The sequence below is a fragment of the Tinamus guttatus genome, unplaced genomic scaffold, assembly GCF_059628265.1.
Source record: "Tinamus guttatus ecotype Peru unplaced genomic scaffold, ASM5962826v1 Tinamus_guttatus_pri_ptg000416l, whole genome shotgun sequence".
NCBI classification, from domain to species: domain Eukaryota; kingdom Metazoa; phylum Chordata; class Aves; order Tinamiformes; family Tinamidae; genus Tinamus; species Tinamus guttatus.
In genome coordinates, this window is record NW_028288950.1 from 474507 (window position 1) to 496950 (window position 22444).

General features: G+C 49.1%; 2 protein-coding genes and 1 pseudogene across 2 annotated transcripts; 1 reads left to right on the plus strand and 2 right to left on the minus strand.

Annotated features, from left to right (window-relative positions):
* Positions 1–1910: 1910 nt before the first annotated feature.
* On the minus strand, positions 1911–5590 carry LOC148593335 (zona pellucida sperm-binding protein 4-like; annotated as a pseudogene).
* A 3203-nt stretch (positions 5591–8793) lies between these two features.
* On the plus strand, positions 8794–13699 carry LOC148593336 (cytochrome P450 2C19-like). Its single transcript, XM_088531419.1, has 9 exons — positions 8794–8987; positions 9312–9474; positions 9969–10118; positions 10447–10607; positions 11006–11182; positions 11744–11885; positions 12315–12502; positions 12632–12773; positions 13473–13699. Exons 1-9 carry the CDS (start codon positions 8808–8810, stop codon positions 13652–13654), a joined length of 1485 nt encoding a protein of 494 aa, XP_088387545.1. The 5' UTR covers positions 8794–8807; the 3' UTR covers positions 13655–13699.
* A 1333-nt stretch (positions 13700–15032) lies between these two features.
* On the minus strand, positions 15033–19654 carry LOC148593337 (zona pellucida sperm-binding protein 4-like). The gene is made up of 9 exons (XM_088531430.1): positions 19445–19654; positions 18997–19118; positions 18816–18918; positions 18161–18316; positions 17570–17757; positions 17304–17401; positions 16840–16970; positions 16464–16653; positions 15033–15057 (listed from the first exon to the last, which is right to left on the minus strand). Exons 1-9 carry the CDS (start codon positions 19641–19643, stop codon positions 15033–15035), a joined length of 1212 nt encoding a protein of 403 aa, XP_088387556.1. The 5' UTR covers positions 19644–19654.
* Between the last annotated feature and the right edge of the window lie 2790 nt (positions 19655–22444).

Below are 22444 nucleotides of genomic sequence, written 5' to 3' on the forward strand. Positions count from 1 at the left end.
GGCTCTGGCAGGCTGCTCCTTTAATCCTTCAGGGGACCAAGGTTGGATTCCCCCTTTCAAGTTAGAGGTTGGGCCCTGGGAGGCTGCCATGGCCATGGGATGGTGCCTGCTGGAGCTGCACTCCCTCTGCTGGGGAGGGCATGGGAGAGAGCAGGGCTCCAAGACTCAAGCAAACCAGGGTTATAACACTCAGGCTGTGTTTGGTGACCACCTTCTGCAAAGAAATAGATCTGTTCTTGTGAGACTGCTGCTGTGCTCACAGAAACCCAGAGGAAGAGGAGAGCCTTTGGAGAGGTCACATGTCATGCCAGACAGGGGCTGTTTGTATGGCACAGCTCTGTCCCTGGACTTTACTGCAAAGCAAGCAGACACTAAGGGCCAACAAACAACACTTGGAAAGGCTGAAAGGTGCCCACACACACAGAATTAAAAAGAATTCCTTAGAGTCAGGATTCACTGCAGTACTGCACAACAGCCCTTTCTACAAGAGGCTAAGGCAGAGACCCAACATTTGGGTGACTGATTTGGCAGCTGCTCCCAGAGCGGGGCGCCTACTGCCATCACCTCACTCCTAGTGAGAGGCTGAGCATCCCTGAGGCAAGCCAGTGTTGGGTCTGTCAACTGAATTGACAGGGAGAGAGGCAACCACCATAGATATATATTGTCTTTTATTAATAGAAGAAAGATAATAAGCATTACCTCCTAGCTGGGGTCCGGGCTTTCCCACACAAGGGTCACCCCAGACTCCCTTTCCATGAGAAAGGCTTACACAAGCCTCTGTCCCCAGACAGGGAGGGCAGCAGGCCCACACACTTACCAAGGCCATCCATGGCAGGCCCCCGTCTTAGCTGATCCTGCAGGAGAATCACGGGGCCTTCGCTGGTGACATGGGAGGCGCCCTGCTGAAGGCCATGTTCAGCACTCCTTTTGCTCCCTACATAACAGCAGGGATTTTAGGGGATGGGACTTGTGGCCTCAAATATTGTGTTTAGCAGACACACCCTTGCCAACACTCACTCTGGCACAGACAGCACATGTTTTGTGTTCGCATTGCACTGCATGGGCTGCCACATTTTGTCCAAATCAGCTGCTCAACAGATACCAGAAGTGAGCAAGGAACAGGATTAAGAGCCTATGAAGGTCTCCACTTCCTTGGCATGAGGGCAAGAGCCCTTCCTCAGCAAGAAGGAAGGAAACAAGCCCCCATAGAGCACTACCAACAGAACTAGTCAGTACTCTCTGTATCCCTTATGCCCTTCCCCCTCAGCTGGGGACTACGTGGTCGCTGTTGTCCCTTTGCACAAGGGGACAGCAAGGATAGAGCACATACTGGCTCCAGCCAGACAGGCTGCGATGCTGCAGGATTCCTGTTCCGACCGGTGGCACACCGAGGCAGTGCAGTGCAGGTACACCTAGAAAGAAGGGGCAAGGGCCTTGGGTCAGGCATCTGGACAGGTGATGTGCGGGTCTCAAAAGATGAGAATGCAAAAAAGTTGCTCTGGGTTGCTTCACCTACAGCTTTAGCCTGGCACAAAGAGCAGAGGGGTCTCAGGCAGCTTTTATATCTACCACACAGACTTCAAACTAGGGTCCCCTCTGGAGTTACACTTCTCCCAATACCTGGGAATAGCACAGCTGTCCCAACATCCCTGCTGTGACCACTGCCTAGGCAGCGCTGGAACGAGCTTTGAGGACTGATCCCAGCACTACTGAGCAAGCAAGGAGGCATGGTGAACTTCACATGACTCCCGCTCAGAAATTTGAGCTTCAGCCCAGATGCTCCCTAATTTACAAGGGCTACTAAGGACCTTGGGCCAAGAAGGCCTAGAAAATACTTATCAGTGTGGCTAGACCACATTCCCTAAGCCAGCTCAACACAGCAGCTCACAGTGGCTGCAGACTGGCACTTACTACTGCCCCCACTGGTTGTTTGATCTCAAGAACATCCTAGGCTGGGGGCATCCTAGGCCATCCATCCCATCCACCAAGACAGGCCACTGTAGCTGTTGGTGAGGGTGACTACTGGGAGTGGCCCAGCAGTGGTGCAGGACAAGGACCAGGTCTGGGTCCCTCCTCTGGAAGATCTGCACTTCCACATAGAGGGGGTCTCTCAGAGCCTTCACCACAGGATAGTCACTGCCTGCATAGTAGGATCTATACCTTGCATCTGGACCACAAGAAACACACAAAAGTCACTTTAGACCCAGAAGAGCAGTTAAGGACAGCCATGCCAGGAAGTCCTCTAAGGAGCAGAGAAGCAGTGCCAGGATTTGCCCATCAGAGCCCCATTATCACCAGATTGTTGTTAGAGCTCTGCCGCTAGACATTTTAGCAAGTCCTGTGGCCCTCCTACCTGCAGGAATGCACATCTCCAAGGACAGAGGACCAGGTTGGGACACGGCAGAAAGAGGCGGCACTGTGAACACCTGAACACTCAAGGGGATGAAGTTCCCAGTGATGGAGTAACTACTGCGTACGTGTAACCTCGTGAGACAAGAGAGAGTCAGGCAGATGAGCCGAGATCAGACATGCCTTTTCCTCCCCCTGCACCACAACTCACAACCTCATTTGATTAATCATATTGCCACAGCATCTCCCACACATGCTTTTAACTACTTCAGCTTCTCTCCAGAGTGGGTACTGGAGTCTGCAAAGTATACCTGAGCAGCATCAGTTTATTCTGGCTAAAGGGGGAACATACCACTCCCTAGCCTCTTCCAGTACCCGTGCTGTGAGTTCAGAACTTGCAACAAGCAGGAGCTTCTCTAGAGACCCTGGGCAGGACTCCATCTGGCCAGACCAGCCCCAGACATTACCTGAACATGCTGTCCCTAGTGATGGAGCCAAGGTTCCCAGTCTCCACATCTCTAGATGCCACCAACTCGTTCTCATATATGGCATGATCCCCAGCTACCTGCAACAACAGTAGTTGTTACGACATTCCCCGGCACAGACGGTCCAGACTGGCCATCCAGTGTGCACTCAGCTGTGACTGCAGGAAAACAGAGATTTCAGTCTCAAGCTTAGGGAAAAGGAGCAGTAAGGAGGTTAAGATTCAGGCATTACAGAAAACACCAAGGCAACAAGTTCCACCAGTTCCCCTGCCTCTAAGCTCTAGAACCCCAAGTTATGCACAGCTCGACATGGGTGCAGCCAGCTCTGACCTGCATTCAGCACTAGCACTGTTGATTCCAGTCATAAGTACAGATTGCAACTGCAATAGAGATTACAAAGCTAGACGCTCCAGTTGGGCAGAAGACTTTCCATAGTGAGAAGTGCAGCTCTAAACCACTTGCATTACTGGTACACACCAACCCTGCTTCCCTGGTGGAGCAGGGCACCCCAGTCACCAGCTTCTCCTGCAGCTATGAGGGTAGTCAGTCACACCCACTCACCTGTGTTACCATAGTAACAAGGCTTCACCCTGTCCCCAGGATTGTAACAACAGCCTCGCTCTTCACACTCCGCCCAGCTTATAGGCATAGGGGCACAGGGCAACCGGTCTTGGTTGTCAACAGCAGAACAGACACTATGGCATGATCCCCAGCTACCTGCAACAACAGTCGTTGTTACGACATTTCCTGGCACTGAAGGTCCAGAAAAGTCATACTAGAGAAGAGCATGGGGCCTCTGGAAGTATCCAAGTTGCAACAGGTTGCTCCAGGTCTGCAGGCTGCTACTATTGCAGACCACTGGAGCTCTTACCTGAAAAGCAGTGCCACAGGCAGAGAGTGGGAATCTGTACACAACAAATGCATTGTTCCTCACTACAGGAATGCAGCCAGTACTGGGCCCACTGGCCAGATGAACAGACTCCAGAATAAGGGGTGGCAGAGTCACATCCCGAGACCCCGCAACGGAGAACTGGCCATCCAGTGTGCAGTGAGCAGTGACTGCAGGAAAACAGAGATTTCAGTCTCGACCTTAGGGAAAAGGAGCAGTAAGGAGGTTAAGATTCAGGCATTACAGAAAACACTAAGGCAACAAGTTCCACCTGTACTCCTGCCTCTAAAGCCCTAGAACACAAGTTGTGCGTAACTGCACAGGGCAGCCGTTCTTGACTCTCAACAGCAGAACAGACACTACCGCTTGGAGCATCCAGAGCTGGAAGAGACAGCAGGAGCTGGCAGGAAGAGCACAGGAGTAGGGGGAAGGAACGCACAGAGGCCACCCAGTGGGAAAGCACCCCGCTATCTACATGTCAAGAGAAGGTTCATACACACAGGTGAGTGGTCAAACACACAGCATGGAGCCAGGCTAGAAGCCAGACTGGAGCATCTTTTACATCTATAGCAACCTGACGGGAGGGTGCACTTGGTAATTCTGCAGGTATCTTGAGCCTCCGTGCAGGAAATAAGTGACCTTGCCATAGAATCTCATAAAACCATTGTCATTATCAATAAAACCTATTACTATTTCTTTCACAGGAGTAAAGTGCATTGTGTCACTCATGCCCACCACCACTCGTTCCATGACAGGAACCCTCCATGCAGTACCAAGCCCGGTTTCCTTCCAACCTTGCCACTCTCTGTCTAGGAGTAACTACCCAAAGGGAAGGGCATTCAGACACAGGCAGGTGTCTAAAGGGATATCAGAGCCTTACCAGGGAGGTCCACAGGGCACCTGAGCAGCTTCTCTTCAAGGAGAGTCTCTTGCCCAGCAGCATCTGTCCCTTCAAGCCCCACCAGCATGTAGTAGTTGCCTTCCTGGGGAAGGACCACCCAGGTCAGGGCGGTCACAGCAGCTGTACTCACAGCCCCAGCTGGACCCCTAAGGTCACTCACCCATTCAAAGACATAGCAGCCTGCATAGGAGAGGGACACTTTCCTGGAGCCATCTGGACTCTCAGAGACCACAGCTGGAGTCATTCTGCACAGCATGTGCCTTCCCCTCTGTATCTAGGGGTAGCTGAGACAGCAGGAAGAGCCTAAACATCCCACAGAGAGGGCAGGGAGCACCACCCCTGACCCTTCTGTAGGGGGCAGGGTCCCAGCCAGCACTCAGGTCTGGGCCAGAATGAGGCTTCCAAGACCATCCGGACAGAGGTGTAGCACTCAAGCCAAATGCTTGGCCATACAGTCAGCCCCCAGTTACACAGGCACAGGAGTGGTTAGACAACAAGCACTTCCCTGCTAAAGCAGACCCTTCCGCCTCATTTCAGTTACAGCTGGCACTCTGCAAAGATACAGCAGTGAGGAAAACTCTGGACATCACCCTCACTTACCCCAAGCAGTCACTACCAGGGAAGCATTTTCCTCCCAGTCTGGGGGCAGGGTGAGCTGCTAGCCGCCTTGACCACAAGCCAGCATGGAGGGATCAGCAAAAAAGCCACCCTGGACCTCCAGGACCAAAGCAAGGGGGCCAAGAAACCCCCACAGGAATACAGCACCAAGCAAAGTCCCAGCCTGCCCTACTGCACCCATCCTCTTCTCCTGCCAAGGACCATACAGCAGCTCTGCTTAACCTAGCCCTTTTAAATTGTGTGGCCTCCTGTCATCAGAAAGAAGCCAGGTAGAAACTCCTGAATGGCCAGGTGGCCCCAGCCCACCATTTTCACACCTTCATTGCCTTCACCTGGATCTGAACCCATCACAGCCCTCTTGTGTCTTTTAGCAAAAAACACAGATAGGAGGCAAGCTTATGTCAGGAGATGGGCTCATATTCATATCACTGAGATGAGAGGAGCTTATTTGTGCAATTTATGTTGGATCTGTAGAAGTGACTTCAAGGCTCATTTTTTTCTAGAGTTCTCCCTATCTATGGCACACTGAGGAGATCTACCTGCTTTTTCCCCATGCACCCTCCTGGCTACTCTCACCACTCATGAAGCAACATGAGTAGAAAAAGCTGTGTGTCCATGTAAGATATGGTGAGAGGAGAAGAATAAAAGCACAAAAGGGAATGTGCTTCCCCTGGGAAGATCCATTACGTGTTCTTTCTGCCTTTGTAGAGGTGCTGCTGCTTCTCAAAGCTGAGCAGCGTGCTGTCACATTGCCACAGCTACCCCTCCACACGCACAAGTGAACAAGGGGGCCCAGGGGACTTTGCACATGTAAAAGGAGGTGATTCCCCTCTACCATTTCAGGTTGTGAACTACAAGTCTATTTGCATTCAAGGCTGTTTGGACATGACCATAGGGGCCCTGTTGCTCCACTTTTGCCATCCCGGCTGCTAGGAACGTGATCATTTGCTCAGCAGGACTCCATCCCCCCCAGAGCCTATTGTGGCTGATGTTTGAGTAGAGCTTGTGAAGCAAATATGCTTTTCCTACACCCCGCCTGGCACCAGGCAGCAGCTTTGAGGAGAGGCACTGGGGAAAACGTTTGGACTTTGGCGGGGAGGCTCTATGACAGTAGAAAGAGAGATCTGTGTCAAGGGAGTTTATTCAAATCTCACAGGCATGGTGGAACACTGAATCTTGCTTTTGACTCACTGATATCTGTTGTCTACTGAGTAATTAAAAACAAATAAAATACTCTGGAATGTTTTTAGGGAGAGAGGATTCATTACACTTTAATGTAGTGGTACAGTGCATATGCTGATAGTAAAAATATCTACAGGTACCAGAAGAATAACTCTATTTCAAACAACACTGGGAGCGGTGTAGATTCACTACAGCAATACCTGTTTTGACAGGTGTTTCACGTAAGACTCCTGTACGCCTGGCTTGTACCATACATGGAATGTGGCAACGGGATGCAAAGTGCCAGCACACAGATGTGTGCTTCAGTCAACACACTGAGCCCAGAAGCGCAGCAGGATTGGTGGCCTGGAGACATACCCACACCAACTGTCTCTCAGAAGAAGGGGGCTGGCTGCACAAAGGGGTAGGGGCAGCATTTGGCACAGTCACCTACTGAGACAAAATCCCCAAAGAAAATGAGGAAACAGCAAATCGGCAGGAAATTCTACAGGATGATGATGAGGCACTTTCTGAAGCTTGCTATTTGTTTGGAAAAAGAAAAGAGGTGAAGCAGATGCTCTAATACTTTTCTCAGGCTAAGCACTGTCAGTCTTTCCTCTGAATACCCATAATACCTGCCTCTGTTGAACTTCAAATGAAAGTTCCCGGGGAAGATGGATAGAGGGACTTTGAGTTCAGCTTTCCTGGGTCTTCACATGGCTACATAGGACAAAGCAGTCCTTCCTACTCTGGGCTTCTGCAGACAGAAATGAGTATGCAGAAAATCATTGGACACTACTGTGATGTGAAAAGAGCCACAGATTCCCACAGGTAGAGGTCTGACTGACTAGTCATCTGAGGTTTCCTTTTTATCCTTTTAAATCCCCTGTGAATCTGCTAGCGTGATGCAAACTCTCATGAACTCGGCTTTCCGTGTCCAGAGATTTCCTAATATCACATATCTCCCATAAAATGCCCTGGCAAGATCAAGGGGTCCGAATTGATCCAGGTTCAGAGCAGCAGGTCAGCAACTGGGATGAACTTGCTGACACACTCAAAAATACCAGCTTAGAGGCCTTAAGGAATGAAATGAGGATTAAATAACGATAACAAGCAGATAATGAACTACTTTAGTTACTGCAACTACAAGGACCACCTCGCTTCCTCAGCGTGACTGCAAGGATGTTATGGGAGACCATGCTGAAAGTCTTACTGAAGTCAAGGTGGACAACATGCACTGCTCCCCCCTCATCTACCCAGGTGGACATTTAAATATAGAAGGTTGCAGAAATGTGATTTCCTATTTGGGAATCCATGCTGACTATTCTTGATGATTTGCGTATCCTTCATATGCTTGCAAACAGCATCACAGGTTATCTGCTACATCACATTTGCAGGGTAGGTGGAGGTGACTGGCCTGGACTGGAGTGACATTTCATTTCTTGCAGTCCTCAGACACCTCACCTGATCTCCATAATCTTTCCAAGATGATGAAGAGTGGACTTGCAATGATATCTTCCAGCTCCCTCAACACTCACGGATAGATCCACTGGTCCTCTCTGTGTCCAGATTACTTAAGTGATTCCCTAACCCAATCCTCCACCACTAAGGGCAAGAATTCTTTACTCCAAAATTTATCACTGGTACTTATCTATTATAAGTGAGGAATGACATACCTGGAGACCTTTCTCCAGCTCACCAGGTGGAGATTTGGTACTTTTGTCTCTTGTGAGGCCGCATATAGCTAGGTAGCGTTGCACCGAGCAATCGCTGTGCATACAAAACAACATGCCAATATATTCAGCCCATCGTGAATGCTGTGAACATCAGTAACAGTGTCAGAAAGTCTTCCAGAAAATCAAGGATGGCTCACTCCACAGAGAATATAATGCAGTATTGATCATATCAGTGCTCAGTGCTACCACTGTGGTCTTTGATTGCTCCTGAAGTCCTTCTGGGCAATCAGGGATGGCTCACCCCCTCTGACACTGATGGATCAACACCAATGAACAGAACCTCCAAATGGCATCAAAGTACGTGTAAGATATTTCAACATCACTAATTTTAATGAGAGCCCTTGTTAAGTGGAATGCTGATCTCCAACTAAAAGCTTGTTACCTATGGACTTTTCATGAAGTGTACTTCACTTTTTATACCTTACGAAATCAGCATGAAGTTCTCCACCTCAATTGACACATGCAATTGCTTGATAGCAGGGACAGCTTTGATCACTAATAAACACTGATATAAGTTCAAAATTCTTTCTACAACACACGGCAAGCTAGCAAATGATTGACCCATAATATTGACCAAGTCAGCCATAGGGTGTTTTATTACACAATTCTGGAGTATATAAGCTCTACAGCTGGACAGACTCATTCCAGAGTCTCTCTCCACCAGGAAAATGGAGCTCCTGGGAGCAACAGGTGCTGTCCTACTGGTTTGCATTATTTGCCTGCTCTCCTTCACAGCATGGAGAAGCAGCTTTGGAAAGAGGAAGATGCCTCCTGGACCAGCTCCCCTTCCCATTCTAGGCAATTTGCTGCAGGTGAAACCAAAGGACTTGGCCAAAACCCTTGAGCAGGTAAGGTCACTTGCTTTGGCTCATTCACTTTCTTCTGCACATTCTCGGAAATATGAGCTGTAGCCTGAGAAAGGTCAATCCTAGAGGGAGAGAAAAGTTTGAGTATCATCTCAGCTGCTGCTCTGTACTGCTGTGATCCTTGGTTTCGAGTGCCTGATGGCTGCAAGGCCTTTACATATCCATATTTGTTGTGGGAAGGCCAGATCTTGATATTCCTGATCTCTGAGAACACATTACCCACAGAGTAATAACAACAACAAGGCCACTTTCTGACTTCTTCTGCCCACCTGTTCCATGGCTGTGTTTTCTTTTGTCTTTTGGCAGCTCAGCAAAAAGTACGGGTCAGTGTTCACAGTGCACCTGGGCTCCGACCCCGTGGTGGTGCTCCATGGGCATGATGTGGTGAAAGAAGCCTTGATAGACCGCGCAGATGAGTTTGCTCCCAGAGGACACTGGCCGATCGGGGACAGAGCTAACAACGGACTAGGTATATTTACTGGCTGAGCTGCTTTTGAGAAGAGAAGGGTTGAGGACCAGACAGGCAGGGACAGGGGCTGGAGTGAGGTGTGCACAGGGGCAGGCTGAGGGAAGTGGCTGGGTCTAGCCTGGAGAAGGGAAGGCAGAGCAAGGGGTTGGTGGTAGTTTTCCCTGCTTAGGGAGGGCAACAGAGAAATGGAGCCAGGCTCCTTTTAGATACGGACAGGGAAAGGGCAAGGCAACAGGCACAGGCTGCAGCAAGGGAAGACATTCATGCTTACAGAGAATGGTGCGTTCACAGTGAGGGTGGCTACGTGAGGGAAAGGGTCAAAACGAGGATGTTGAACTACACGACCTCCAAAGGTCTCCTCCGCACTGAGGGACTCTACGATGCTACTCTGCAGGCGTTCTCCTGAAGACGAAATTCACTGTCACTGTGAGCTTCAGTTCATCTCATGCCCATGTCATTCAGCCAGGCCTTCCCTTTTCCTTCCTTTTCTGCAGGCATCATTTTCAGCAACAACGAGGAATGGCTACAAGTTCGCCGATTTGCTCTCACCACACTGCGCAACTTTGGGATGGGAAAGAGGAGCATCGAGGAGAGGATCCAAGAGGAAGCTGGGCACCTGCTGGAAGAGATCACCAAAACAAACAGTACAGTCTATTCTTAACACACCTTATGTTTGCTAAGAAAGCCTGTAGGAAGTAAGCAGTGTTGGTGCTGGTCCAATGCAGGAATTAAGGTGACACATGTTCTTAGCTTGTAATTCAGGTCCCCATGCATGAATGCTGCCTCATTATAAAGCAACAAATAATTCCATGATTGCTTACTATGACCGTTGGAGGAGCATTCTGTGTCATTCAGACTGTGATGTGGTATTTCTGTTAACCCTCCTCAGGGCTCAAGTAGCTATAGAGCTAGCATTTTACAGCAGAAGCCAAAAATGTTGCTTCTTTCCTTTTTCGTTTTGTGACCTTGCAGGAATGCCTTTTGACCCAACCTACACAGTGAGCTGTGCTGTCTCCAACATCATATGCTCCATCGTCTTTGGGAACCGATATGACTATAGAGACAAGAAGTTTCTGGCCCTGATGAAAAACATTAACAACTTGTTTAAGGTGTCCAACTCCCACTGGGGACAGGTATATTAGCAGCCATTTCACAGAGGGGATATAGTTCCAAGCTAGCAGGAGGCTTCTTTCCTAGTGAAGTCCCATTTCACTAGTTCACACTAGGACACAACAGTACATAACGGCTTCTTCACCCCACACTGCACAGGAGGGAATTCCCTCTAGAGCAAGAGGAGCCCTCACAAACCAAGCTGGCTTTACCGGCTAGGTGCAGCCTACCCCTAGTCCTGACCACCCTTCTCCTTTGCTTCTGAGTTTCCTACTACTACTACTAAGCAAACCCTCATCTCTCTGTCAGACTGTCCAGGCCTCACTACCCCTCTGACTGGCTCTGTCGAGAGGTTGTGGCCTTTTGCTAATTCCTAATGATGGGGAAATGATCACACTAAGGAACTTCCTGGTCTTTTCAGCTCTATCAGATGTTCCCAAAGATCTTGGATTACATGCCCGGACCTCACAACAGAGTATTCACAGAATTTGATACTCTAAAAGACTTTGTGGCAGAGCAGGTGAAGACGCACCAAGCTTCCATAGACCCCAGCTCCCCTCGGGATTTCATTGACTGCTTCCTCAACAAAATGCAGGAGGTAAGGAGACAGCATGTAGCCCCATCTCCTCCCCAAGCACACCTACCCTGAGCCCCTTTCCTTTGCCAAGTCACACACACATTGGACTCACCCCTTCCCTGTACTTTGCCCTGAAAGCTCATCTGCGCACTGGGAAAACACCCAAAATGGATGTCACGTCTGTTAGAGCACAGAATTCTGGGTGTGCCCACTCACTGACCACTACCTGCAGCTCCTTGGACATCAAGCCCTACATCTGCTTTCCGCAAAGCCCAGAGATATTTGCAATCTGATGTTGAAGTTCCTTGGCTGGAAAGTAGTGCACACAGGAAATTAAAGTGGGCAGCTATCTGCCATAGAGTACACAGCTTGAAAGAAAGCTGCCCTGGGGGTCTATCTTACTGCACAGTCATTGAATTGTAATGTTGCAGCTAACTGCTGCACCTCAACAGGGGAACATAACAGCTCGGGATGGAGAAGGACGCCTGGACTGATACAAGAAAGAGGCATTTTTCTCAGGAAACAGACCTGTTTTGACCTGTGTTTTTTGTTTTGTTGTTTGTTTGCTTCTTGTTTTCCTAGGAGAAGCACAATGCCAACTCCCATTTCCACTTGAAGAACTTGATAACCACCGCCTTTGACTTGTTCCTTGCTGGAACTGAGACAACTAGCACCACCATAAGATATGGACTTCTGCTGCTTCTCAAACACCCCAAAATACAAGGTACCAGTCTGTGACCTCCTCCCCTCCAGCCATTCCTCTGCACTGGACTCAGGTGTAACAACACTGTGGGCAATGCAATCCTCCACCACACCTCTCTTTCTCTCTCTCTTATTCTCCACCAAAACAGGAAAAGCCCTTGCAATCTCATTTCCCAGAGTGGGCCTTAGTGGACCTTGCAGCCCTCCTAGGCATATACAGCTGGCCCCTGGAGAGTCTGAGACTTGGCCCATGCACATCTTTATCTTCCAGTACTCCTATTTACCTGGAGGGCACTCTTTGCAATAGGTTGCAGTGGAGCTGCAAAATTAGCACCAGTTTTCCTAGGGGCTCTGGTGCCCTAGTAAAACAGTAGGACAATTTGGAACGATCTTGCTGAGTAGGCTTGGTTTTATTCACCCTCTTATTAATAGTCTGTGCCTTTCATGACAGAGAAAGTTCAGGAAGAGATCGACCAGGTGGTGGGACGATCACGAAGACCCTGTGTGGCTGACCGGACCCAGCTGCCCTACACAGATGCTGTGGTCCATGAAATCCAGCGCTTCATCAGTCTCGTCCCCTTGAGTCTTCCTCATTCTGTGAACAAAGACACTCACCTCAGAGGCTATGTCATTCCCAAGGTTAGTTCATATTCTCCCTTTGGTACCAACAACAATATGCAGGAAATTTCATCCTTAACTCGGCAGGCAATCGGGTTACAAGACATAACTCACCTCCATGTTATGCTCTGTTCTTCTTTGTTACCGCAGGGGACAACAATCTACCCCCTTCTCAGTTCTGTCCTCCATGACAGTAAAGAGTTTGCAAACCCAGAAGAGTTCAACCCCGCACATTTCTTGCATGCAAACGGCACCTTTAAGAAGAGCGACTTCTTCATGCCCTTCTCCGCAGGTAAGGCACGTTCTTCCTCTTCTCATTCCTCTCTCAGGAACTGCCGACCTCCTCCTCTGGGAACCAGCCCACCTTTTCCTTCACACACACACAGACACACACACACATAGACTTTCCTTGCCCTCTCTCCACTTGGTCCCTCCATGGCTTCCTCACAACTCAATACTCTTTGGATAACTCCCAAGTGCTCCTTTCTCCAAGCACACCTCCCATCTTGCAGAGGGCTCAGGGGCTTCTCAAACCTCACCCTGGGAGCTCCTGATGGAAGGACATGAATCATACCCATTCTCACATTAGAAATCTGTGTGCTTTGCACAGTAACTCCACTTTTCCCAAGTCCATCTTAAATACCTCTCACGCTATGTGCCACCACTCACTCAGCAATATCCCCAACCTGCTGCTTTTGCACCTGCTCTTTATGCCACCTTGCTCCCTCTCATCCTGCCTCCTAATGTGCCTCCCTGGTGCTCAAGGCTTCTCCTGCTCACGTTCTGCTTTCACATACCCTAGCAAACTACCAGAGCATGTCTAGTTTTTCCCCATCAAACTGTTCCCTTGCAAAAATGCTCCACAATCCTCACAGTCACCTCACTGCCATGGCTGTAGCTCATAAACAATGCTGTGTAACACAGTTGCATAGCACAAATCCCAGTCCACTCTGCAACATCTGTTCTGCAATATTTGTTGTTTTAATTTCAGGCAAGCGAATATGCCTTGGAGAAGGCCTGGCACGCATGGAGATATTCTTATTTGTAACCACCATCCTGCAGAACTTTACCTTGAAGCCTGTTGTGGACCCCAAGGAACTCAGCCTAACTCCAACATTGAGTGGAACAGTCAGCCTACCTCCCGTTTACCAGCTCTACGCTGTCCCTCGCTGAAGGACTCAAAACTTCTCTCCACTGTGTCCTGAGCTTGGCTTTTCCCTTACACCTTCCTTACTAACTCATTGCTCAGTGACCACATCAATTACCTGATTTCTTCAAGAACACAATGTCCAGGGCTCGGCAAGACCTGATTCTGCTGCTATGTGCATCCATTGAAGATTGATATTCAGGTGTGTGTATATATACTCAAAACTAAAAGTAAAATAAGATAAAGTAAAATAAACTCTGGTCAGGATTTAAGCAGCATAACCACTAGGGCCTCTTAAATCTAAGATTTGGCAACACCTTCTCTGCCCTGGATTAGGAACTGAACAACCTGAACTAACGAAGCTTTTAAACTAGTGATATTTGGAGATCTTAAGTCTTCTCCAGCTAAAGTAAGTTTACAGAAGACAACAGTACCTGGAGAAGTGCCAGAGAAGGGCAGCAATAGTTGATGGGACAAACTGCTTCCTCCATTAGGAGGTTTGAGGTGCAGTCTCTGCTCACACCTACAGCAGCTGCTGTCCTGGGGGGCATCCAACAGAAGAAATAAGGCTGTGAAGCAAAGATCTCCTAAGAGGCCATTCCCACTTCCACCTCCTGCTTCTGATTCTGCAGCGGTGCTTCTTCTGTGAAGGTCCCTTGACTTCAGCACTACCCTGTGCAAAACCAGGCTGCAGGACAGACTCACAGCAGCAAGCAGAGCACGGGCAGTGTGAGTCTTTTGAGACACCTGACGGTTCATCAGAGACGGTCTCCAGGTCTGGCAGGCTGCTCCTTTAATCCTTCAGGGGACCAAGGTTGAATTCCCCCTTTCAAGTTAGAGGTTGAGCCCTGGGAGGCTGCCATGGCCATGGGATGGTGCCTGCTGGAGCTGCACTCCCTCTGCTGGGGGAGGGCATGGGAGAGAGCAGGGCTCCAAGACTCAGGCAAACCAGGGTTATAACACTCAGGCTGTGTTTGGTGACAGCAGCAGACATAATTCACAGTTGTTCTGCATCTTTGGTTGTTATCTGGAGTATTTTTTTGCTTCTCTGTTTTCCTGTGTGTCATTTGTATGACAGTGCTACAGGGTTATGTCTTGCTTTGCAGAATTAAAAGGAATTCCATAGAGTCAGGATTCACTGCAGTACTGCACAACAGCCCTTTCTACAAGAGGCTAAGGCAGACACCCAACATTTGGGTGACTGATTTGGCAGCTGCTCCCAGAGCGGGACCCCTACTGCCATCACCTCACTCCTAGTGACAGGCTGAGCATCCCTGATGCCAAACCAGTACGACAGGTCATCCCATTAAAAGGGAGCTAGGGGAACAGACACAGGGGAACACCCCACTCAGAACTACAAGTAAAACAGGAAGTCAGTAAGACCCATGCAAGTGGAAAAGAGGCCTAGGAGGAAGGGACAGGAGACTGCCTGGAAACAGAGCAGGGGGAAAACCGTGTTCTGCAGGAGGGAGGACCACAGTGCAAAGAGGCAGTCAAAGGCACTAGCACACCCTGATGGAGGTGGAGGCTGTGGGAACAGGGGATGATCAGCCAAGGAGGAAACCTCAGGGTTACTGACTTTTGCCTGAGATAGTGCTTCACAGGGGCACCTCAGCCCCACTGCTTTTCCTGCCTTTCCCCTCCTGCTAGGTACCAAGTAGCTGTCCCTTAAATATAGCAGTCTTCCCAGACAAGGGAAAAGAGAATTCACTTTGCCTCCTTGCTTCCCCCTTATCACCACATGCACCTAATGTCCATCAGGAGGATCCAGCTCAGCACTGGGAATAACATTCCCTGCAAGGATCTAGTGGGACCCCAATGGAATGGGCCAGGGCTCCTCACAGCTCAGGCTATTGCACAGCCTTGTCACAAGCACGGTCTTGCCTGCTTCTCCACACAGACAAGAAGCACAATTTTGTAGGTAAGTATCTGTCCGCTTTAAAACCGTGCAAGACTACAGCAACCATTCCTGACGTGTGTGGGGAAAGAGAAGTTGACAGCACAGTTTCCACCAACCTCAACTAAAGATTTGCTATGCTAAACAAGCTGGCTTGATTTTGTTCCTCCCTTTTGGCTTTAGAGAGCATAGTAGTTGTTCTTTAAAAGGGAGATAAGCAGTATATTTAAAGGGATTCCCCCACCTTTTGGCAGAGAGACTTTCTAATCAGCCTTCTCAAAAAAAGGACAAGTTTTTTTTTTTTTTCCCCACTCAGATGTGCTTCAGGATTTTCCTTTTATTAATTGATATAGTAATTAAGTAAGGACAAGTATCAGAGCTCATCAAACCTGGAAAGAAGGGGAAAGCAGTAGCATCTATCTTCCCTTCTAGGACTGAGGCTTGTTAGCAGTTTTTCCCATAGGACATCAAGAAGTTTGGAATAATCCAGACATTAAATTACTCTCCATCTGCTCAGCTGCTGTAACTGAGCACACTAGACAGAGATGCCCCCATCAGCACTCAGTTATTTCTCACCTCAAAAGCACCTCCATGAACTGTTAGGGCTATAGTGGTATCAAATAAGCACCCATTTGAAAGCTCTGAGAACTACACATAACTCCCTGCTCATGAACTCATGTTTTGCCAAATACAATGCTTCAGAGTTGATCCTTAGGTAGAAAGATCCCCCAGGGACAAGGCAGGTTTAAGAGCCACTTTATTGCAGTACATGGATTTCATGCATTACAGGGGTCTTCCTTCACCACAGCACAGCAGCCACAAGCAGCGCACACAGGACAGCCCCAGCAGCCACCGCAGCAACACCTGGGAGGAAAAGACCAGCAGCCAGGAGGTGTCCGGCCCTCCTCTAGCCACAAATCTATCTCCAAATTACTCACCCATCCACCAAGACAGGCCACTGTAGCTGTTGGTGAGGGTGACTACTGGGAGTGGCCCAGCAGTGGTGCAGGACAAGGACCAGGTGTGGGTCCCTCCTCTGGAGGATCTGCACTTCCACATAGAGGGGGTCTCTCAGAGCCTTCACCACAGGATAGTCACTGCCTGCATAGCAGGATCTATACCTTGCATCTGGACCACAAGAAACACACAAGAGTCACTTGAGACCCAGAAGAGCAGTTAAGGACAGCCATGCCAGCAAGTCCTCTAAGGAGCAGAGAAGCAGTGCCAGGATTCACCCAGCAGAGCCCCATTATCACCAGATTGTTGTTAGAGCTCTGCCGCTAGACATTTTAGTGAGTCCTGTGGCCCTCCTACCTGCAGGAACGCGCATTTCCAAGGACAGAGGACCAGGTTGGGACACGGCAGGAAGAGGCGGCACTGTGAACACCTGAACACTCAAGGGGATGAAGTTCCCAGTGATGGAGTAACTACAGCGTACGTGTAACCTCATGAGACAAGAGAGAGTCAGGCAGATGAGCCGAGATCAGACATGCCTTTTCCTCCCCCTAGCACCACAACTCACAGCCTCATTTGATTAATCATATTGCCACAGCATCTCCCACACATGCTTTTAACCACTTCAGCTTCTCTCCAGAGTGGGGACTGGAGTCTGCAAAGTATACCTGAGCAGCATCAGTTTATTCCCACTAAAGGGGGAACATACCACTCTCTAGCCTTTTCCAGTACCCGTGCTGTGAGTTCAGAAATTGCAACAAGTAGGAGCTTCTCTAGAGACCCTGGGCAGGGCACCATCTGGCCAGACCAGCCCCAGACATTACCTGAAAATGCTGTCCCTCGTGATGGAGCCAAGGTTCCCAGTCTCCACACCTCTAGATGCCACCAACTCATTCTCATATATGGCATGATCCCCAGCTACCTGCAACAACAGTCATTGCTACGACATTCCCTGGCACCAAAGGTCCAGAAAAGTCATACTAGAGAAGAGCATGGGGCCTCTGAAAGTCTCCGAGTTGCAACACCAAAACAACTGCAGGTTGCTCCAGGTCTGCAAGCTCCTGCTATTGCAGACCACGGCAGCTCTTACCTGAAAAGGAGTGCCACAGGCAGAGAGAGGGAATGTGTACACAACAAATGCATTGTTCCTCACTACAGGAATGCAGCCAGTACTGGGCCTACTGGCCAGATGAACGGACTCCAGAATAAGGGGTGGCAGAGTCACCTCCCGAGAGACCACAATGGAGAACCGGCCATCCAGTGTGCAGTGAGCTGGGACTGCAGGAAAACAGGGATTTCAGTCTCAAGCTTAGGGAAAAGGAGCAGTAAGGAGGTTAAGATTCAGGCATTACAGAAAACACCAAGGCAACAAGTTCCACCAGCTCTCCTGCCTATAAGCCCTAGAACCACAAGTTGTGCACAGCTCAACATGGGTGCAGCCGCCTCTGACCTGCATTCAGCACTAGCACTGTTGATTCTGGTCATAAATACAGATTGCAATTGCAATAGAGATTACAAAGCTAGACGCTTCAGTTGGGCAGAAGATTTTCCATAGTGAGAAGTGCAGCTCTAAACCACTTGCATTACTGGTACACACCAACCCTGCTTCCCTGGTGGAGCAGGGCACCCCAGTCACCAGCTTCTCCTGCAGCTATGAGGGTAGTCAGTCACACCCACCCACCTGTGTCACCATAGTAACAAGGCTTCACCCTGTCCCCAGGATTGAAACAACAGCCTCGCTCTTCACACTCTGCCCAGCTTATAGGCATAGGGGCACAGGGCAGCTGGTCTGGGCTGTCAACAGCAGAACAGACACTACTGCTTGGAGCATCCAGAGCTGGAAGAGACAGCAGGAGCTGGCAGGAAGAGCTCAGGAGTAGGGGGAAGGAACGCACAGAGGCCACCCAGTGGGAAAGCACCCCACTATCTACATCTCAAGAGAAGGTTCATACACACAGGTGAGTGGTCAAACACACAGCATGGAGACAGCCTGGAAGCCAGACTGGAGCATCTTTTGCATCTATAGTGACCTGACAGGAGGCTGTACTTGATAATTCTGCAGATATCTTGTGCCTCCGGGCAGTAAATAAGTGACCTTGCCATAGAATCTCATAAAACCATTGTCATTATCAATAAAGCCTATTACTATTTCTTTCACAGGAGTAAAGTGCATTGTGTTGCTCGTGCCCACCACCACTCATTCCATGACAGGAACCCTCCGTGCAGTACCAAGCCCGGTTTCCTTCCAACCTTGCCACTCTCTGTCGAGGAGTAACTACCCAAAGGGAAGGGCATTCAGACACAGGCAGGTGTCTAAAGGGATATCAGAGCCTTACCAGGGAGGTCCACAGGGCACCTGAGCAGCTTCTCTTCAAGCAGAGTCTCTTGCCCAGCAGCATCTGTCCCTTCAAGCCCCACCAGCATGTAGTAGTGGCCTTCCTGGGGAAGGACCACCCAGGTCAGGGCAGTCACAGCAGCTGTACTCACAGCCCCAGCTGGACCCCTAAGGTCACTCACCCATTCAAAGACATAGCAGCCTGCATAGGAGAGGGACACTTTCCTGGAGCCATCTGGACTCTCAGACACCCAGAGACCACAGCTGGAGTCATTCTGCACAGCATGTGCCTTCCCCTCTGTATCTAGGGGTAGATGAGACAGCAGGAAGAGCCTAAACATCCCACAGAGAGGGCAGGGAGCACCACCCCTGACCCTTCTGTACAGGGCAGGGTCCCAGCCAGCACTCAGGTCTGGGCCAGAATGAGGCTTCCAAGACCATCCAGACACAGGTGCAGCACTCAAGCCAAATGCTTGGCCATACAGTCAGCCCCCAGTTACACAGGCACAGGAGTGTGTAGACAACAAGCACTTCCCTGCTAAAGCAGACCCTTCCTCCTCATTTCAGTTACAGCTGGCACTCTGCAAAGACACAGCAGTGAGGAAAACTCTGGACATCACCCTCACTTACCCCAAGCAGTCAGTACCAGGGAAGCATTTTCCTCCCAGCCTGGGGGCAGGGTGAGCTGCAAGCCTCCTTGACCACAAGCCAGCATGGAGGGATCAGCAAAAAAGCCACCCTGGACCTCCAGGACCAAAGCAAGGGGGCCAAGAAACCCCCACAGGAATACAGCACCAAGCAAAGTCCCAGCCTGCCCTACTGCACCCATCCTCTTCTCCTGCCAAGGACCATACAGCAGCTCTGCTTAACCTAGCCCTTTTAAATTGTGTGGCCTCCTGTCATCAGAAAGAAGCCAGGTAGAAACTCCTGGATGGCCAGGTGGTCCCAGCCAACCATTTTAACACCTTCATTGCCTTCACCTGGATCTGAACCCATCACAGCCCTCTTGTGTCCTTTAGCAAAAAACACAGACAGGAGGCGAGCTTATGTCAGGAGATGGGCTCATATTCATATCACTGAGATGAGAGGAGCTTATTTGTGCAATTTATGTTGGATCTGTAGAAGTGACTTCAAGGCTCGTTTTTTTCTAGAGTTCTCCCCATCTATGGCGCATTGAGGAGATCTGCCTCCTTTTCCCCCATGCACCCTCCTGGCTATTCTCACCACTCATGAAGCAGCATGTGTAGAAAAAGCTGTGTGTCCATGTAAGATACGGTGAGAGGAGAAGAAGAAGCCACAGCTACCCCTCCACACGCACAAGTGAACAAGGGGGCCCAGGGGACTTTGCACATGTAAAAGGAGGTGATTCCCCTCTACCATTTCAGGTTGTGAACTACAAGTCCATTTGCATTCAAGGCTGTTTAGACATAACCACAGGAGCCCTGTTGCTCAACTTTTGCCATCCCGGCTGCTAGGAACGTGATCATTTGCTCAGCAGGACTCCATCCCTCCCAGAGCCTATTGTGGCTGATGTTTGAGTAGAGCTTGTGAAGCAAATATGCTTTTTCTACACCCTGCCTGGCACCAGGCAGCAGCTTTGAGGAGAGACGCTGGGGAAAACGTTTGGACTTTGGCGGGGAGGCTGTATGACCGTAGAAAGAGAGAACTGTGTCAAGGGAGTTTATTCAAATCTCACAGCCATTGTGGGACACTGAAAGTTACTTTTGACTCACTGATATCTGTTGTCTACTGAGTAATTAAAAACAGAAAAAAATACTCTGGAATGTTTTTAGGGAGAGAGGTTTCATTACACTTTAATGTAGTGGTACAGTGCATATGCTGATAGTAAAAATATCTACAAGTACCAGAAGAATAACTCTATTTCAAACAACACTGGGAGTGGTGTAGATTCACTACAGCAATACCTGTTTTGACAGGTGTTTCACATAAGACTCCTGTACGCCTGGCTTGTACCATACATGGTATGTGGCAACGGGATGCAAAGTGCCAGCACACAGATGTGTGCTTCAGTCAACACACTGAGCCCAGAAGCGCAGCAGGATTGGTGGCCTGGAGACATACCCACACCAACTGTCTCTCAGAAGAAGGGGGCTGGCTGCACAGAGGGGTAGGAGCAGCATTTGGCACAGTCACCTACTGAGACAAAATCCCCAAAGAAAATGAGGAAACAGCAAATTGGCAGGAAATTCTGCAGGATGATGATGAGGCACTTTCTGAAGCTTGGCATTTGTTTGGAAAAAGAAAGAGGTGAAGTAGATGCTATAATACTTTTCTCAGGCTAAGCACTGTTAGTCTTTTCTCTGAATACCCATAATACCTGCCTCTGTTGAACTTCAAATGAAAGTTCCCGGGGAAGATGGATAGAGGGACTTTGAGTTCAGCTTTCCTGGGTCTTCACATGGCTACACAGGAAAAAGCAGTCCTTCCTACTCTGGGCTTCTGCAGACAGAAATGAGTATGCAGAAAATCATTGGACACTACTGTGATGTGAAAAGAGCCACAGATTCCCACAGGTAGAGGTCTGACTGACTAGTCACCTTATTTTTTTTTTTTAATCCTTTTAAATCCCCATCTGCCAGCGTGGTGCAAACTCTCATGAACTCGGCTTTCCATGTCCAGAGATTTCCTAATATCACATATCTCCCATAAAATGCCCTGGCAAGATAAAGGGGTCCGAATTGATCCAGGTTCAGAGCAGCAAGTCAGCAACTGGGATGAAGTTGCTGACACACTCAAAAATACCAGCTTAGAGGCCTTAAGGAATGAAATGAGACTAAATAATGATAACAAGCAGATAATGAACTACTTTAGTTACTGCAACTACAAGGACCACCTCGCTTCCTCAGCGTGACTGCAAGGATGTTATGGGAGACCATGCTGAAAGTCTTACTGAAGTCAAGGTGGACAACGTGCACTGCTCCCCCCTCATCTACCCAGATGGACATTTAAATATAGAAGGTTGCAGAAATGTGATTTCCTATTTGGGAATCCATGCTGACTATTCTTGATGATTTGCGTATCCTTCATATGCTTGCAAACAGCATCCCAGGTTATCTGCTACATCACATTTGCAGGGTAGGTGGAGGTGACTGGCCTGGACTGGAGTGACATTTCATTTCTTGCATTCCTCAGACACCTCACCTGATCTCCATAACCTTTCCAAGATGATGAAGAGTGGACTTGCAATGATATCTTCTAACTCCCTCAACACTCACGGATAGATCCACTTAGGGCCCATGGTCCTCTCTATGTCCAGATTACTTAAGTGATTCCCTAACCCAATCCTCCACCACTAAGGGCAAGAATTCCTTACTCCAAAATTTATCACCGGTACTTATCTATTATAAGTGAGGAATGACATACCTGGAGACCTTTCTCCACCTCACCAGGTGGAGATTTGGTACTTATGTCTCTTGTGAGGCCGCATACAGCTAGGTATCGTTGCACCGAGCAATCGCTGTGCATACAAAACAACATGCCAATATATTCAGCCCATCGTGAATGCTGTGAACATCAGTAACAGTGTCAGAAGGTCTTCCAGAAAATCAGGGATGGCTCACTCCACAGAGAATATAATGCAGTATTGATCATATCACTGCTCAGTGCTCC

Bases quoted from the DNA above. Each gene is read 5' to 3' on its own strand.
- LOC148593336 (XM_088531419.1), top strand. From the start codon at position 8,808: ATGGAGCTCCTGGGAGCAACAGGTGCTGTCCTACTGGTTTGCATTATT. The intron at 8,988-9,311 runs GTAAGGTCACTT...GTCTTTTGGCAG, and splicing joins TGGCCAAAACCCTTGAGCAG to CTCAGCAAAAAGTACGGGTC. The intron at 9,475-9,968 runs GTATATTTACTG...CCTTTTCTGCAG, and splicing joins CAGAGCTAACAACGGACTAG to GCATCATTTTCAGCAACAAC.
- LOC148593337 (XM_088531430.1), bottom strand. From the start codon at position 19,643: ATGGGTGCAGTAGGGCAGGCTGGGACTTTGCTTGGTGCTGTATTCCTG. The intron at 16,654-16,839 runs GTAGGAGGGCCA...CTTGTGGTCCAG, and splicing joins GGAAATGCGCGTTCCTGCAG to ATGCAAGGTATAGATCCTGC. The intron at 15,058-16,463 runs GTGAGTAATTTG...CTCTGTTTCCAG, and splicing joins TGGCCTGTCTTGGTGGATGG to GCAGTCTCCTGTCCCTTCCT.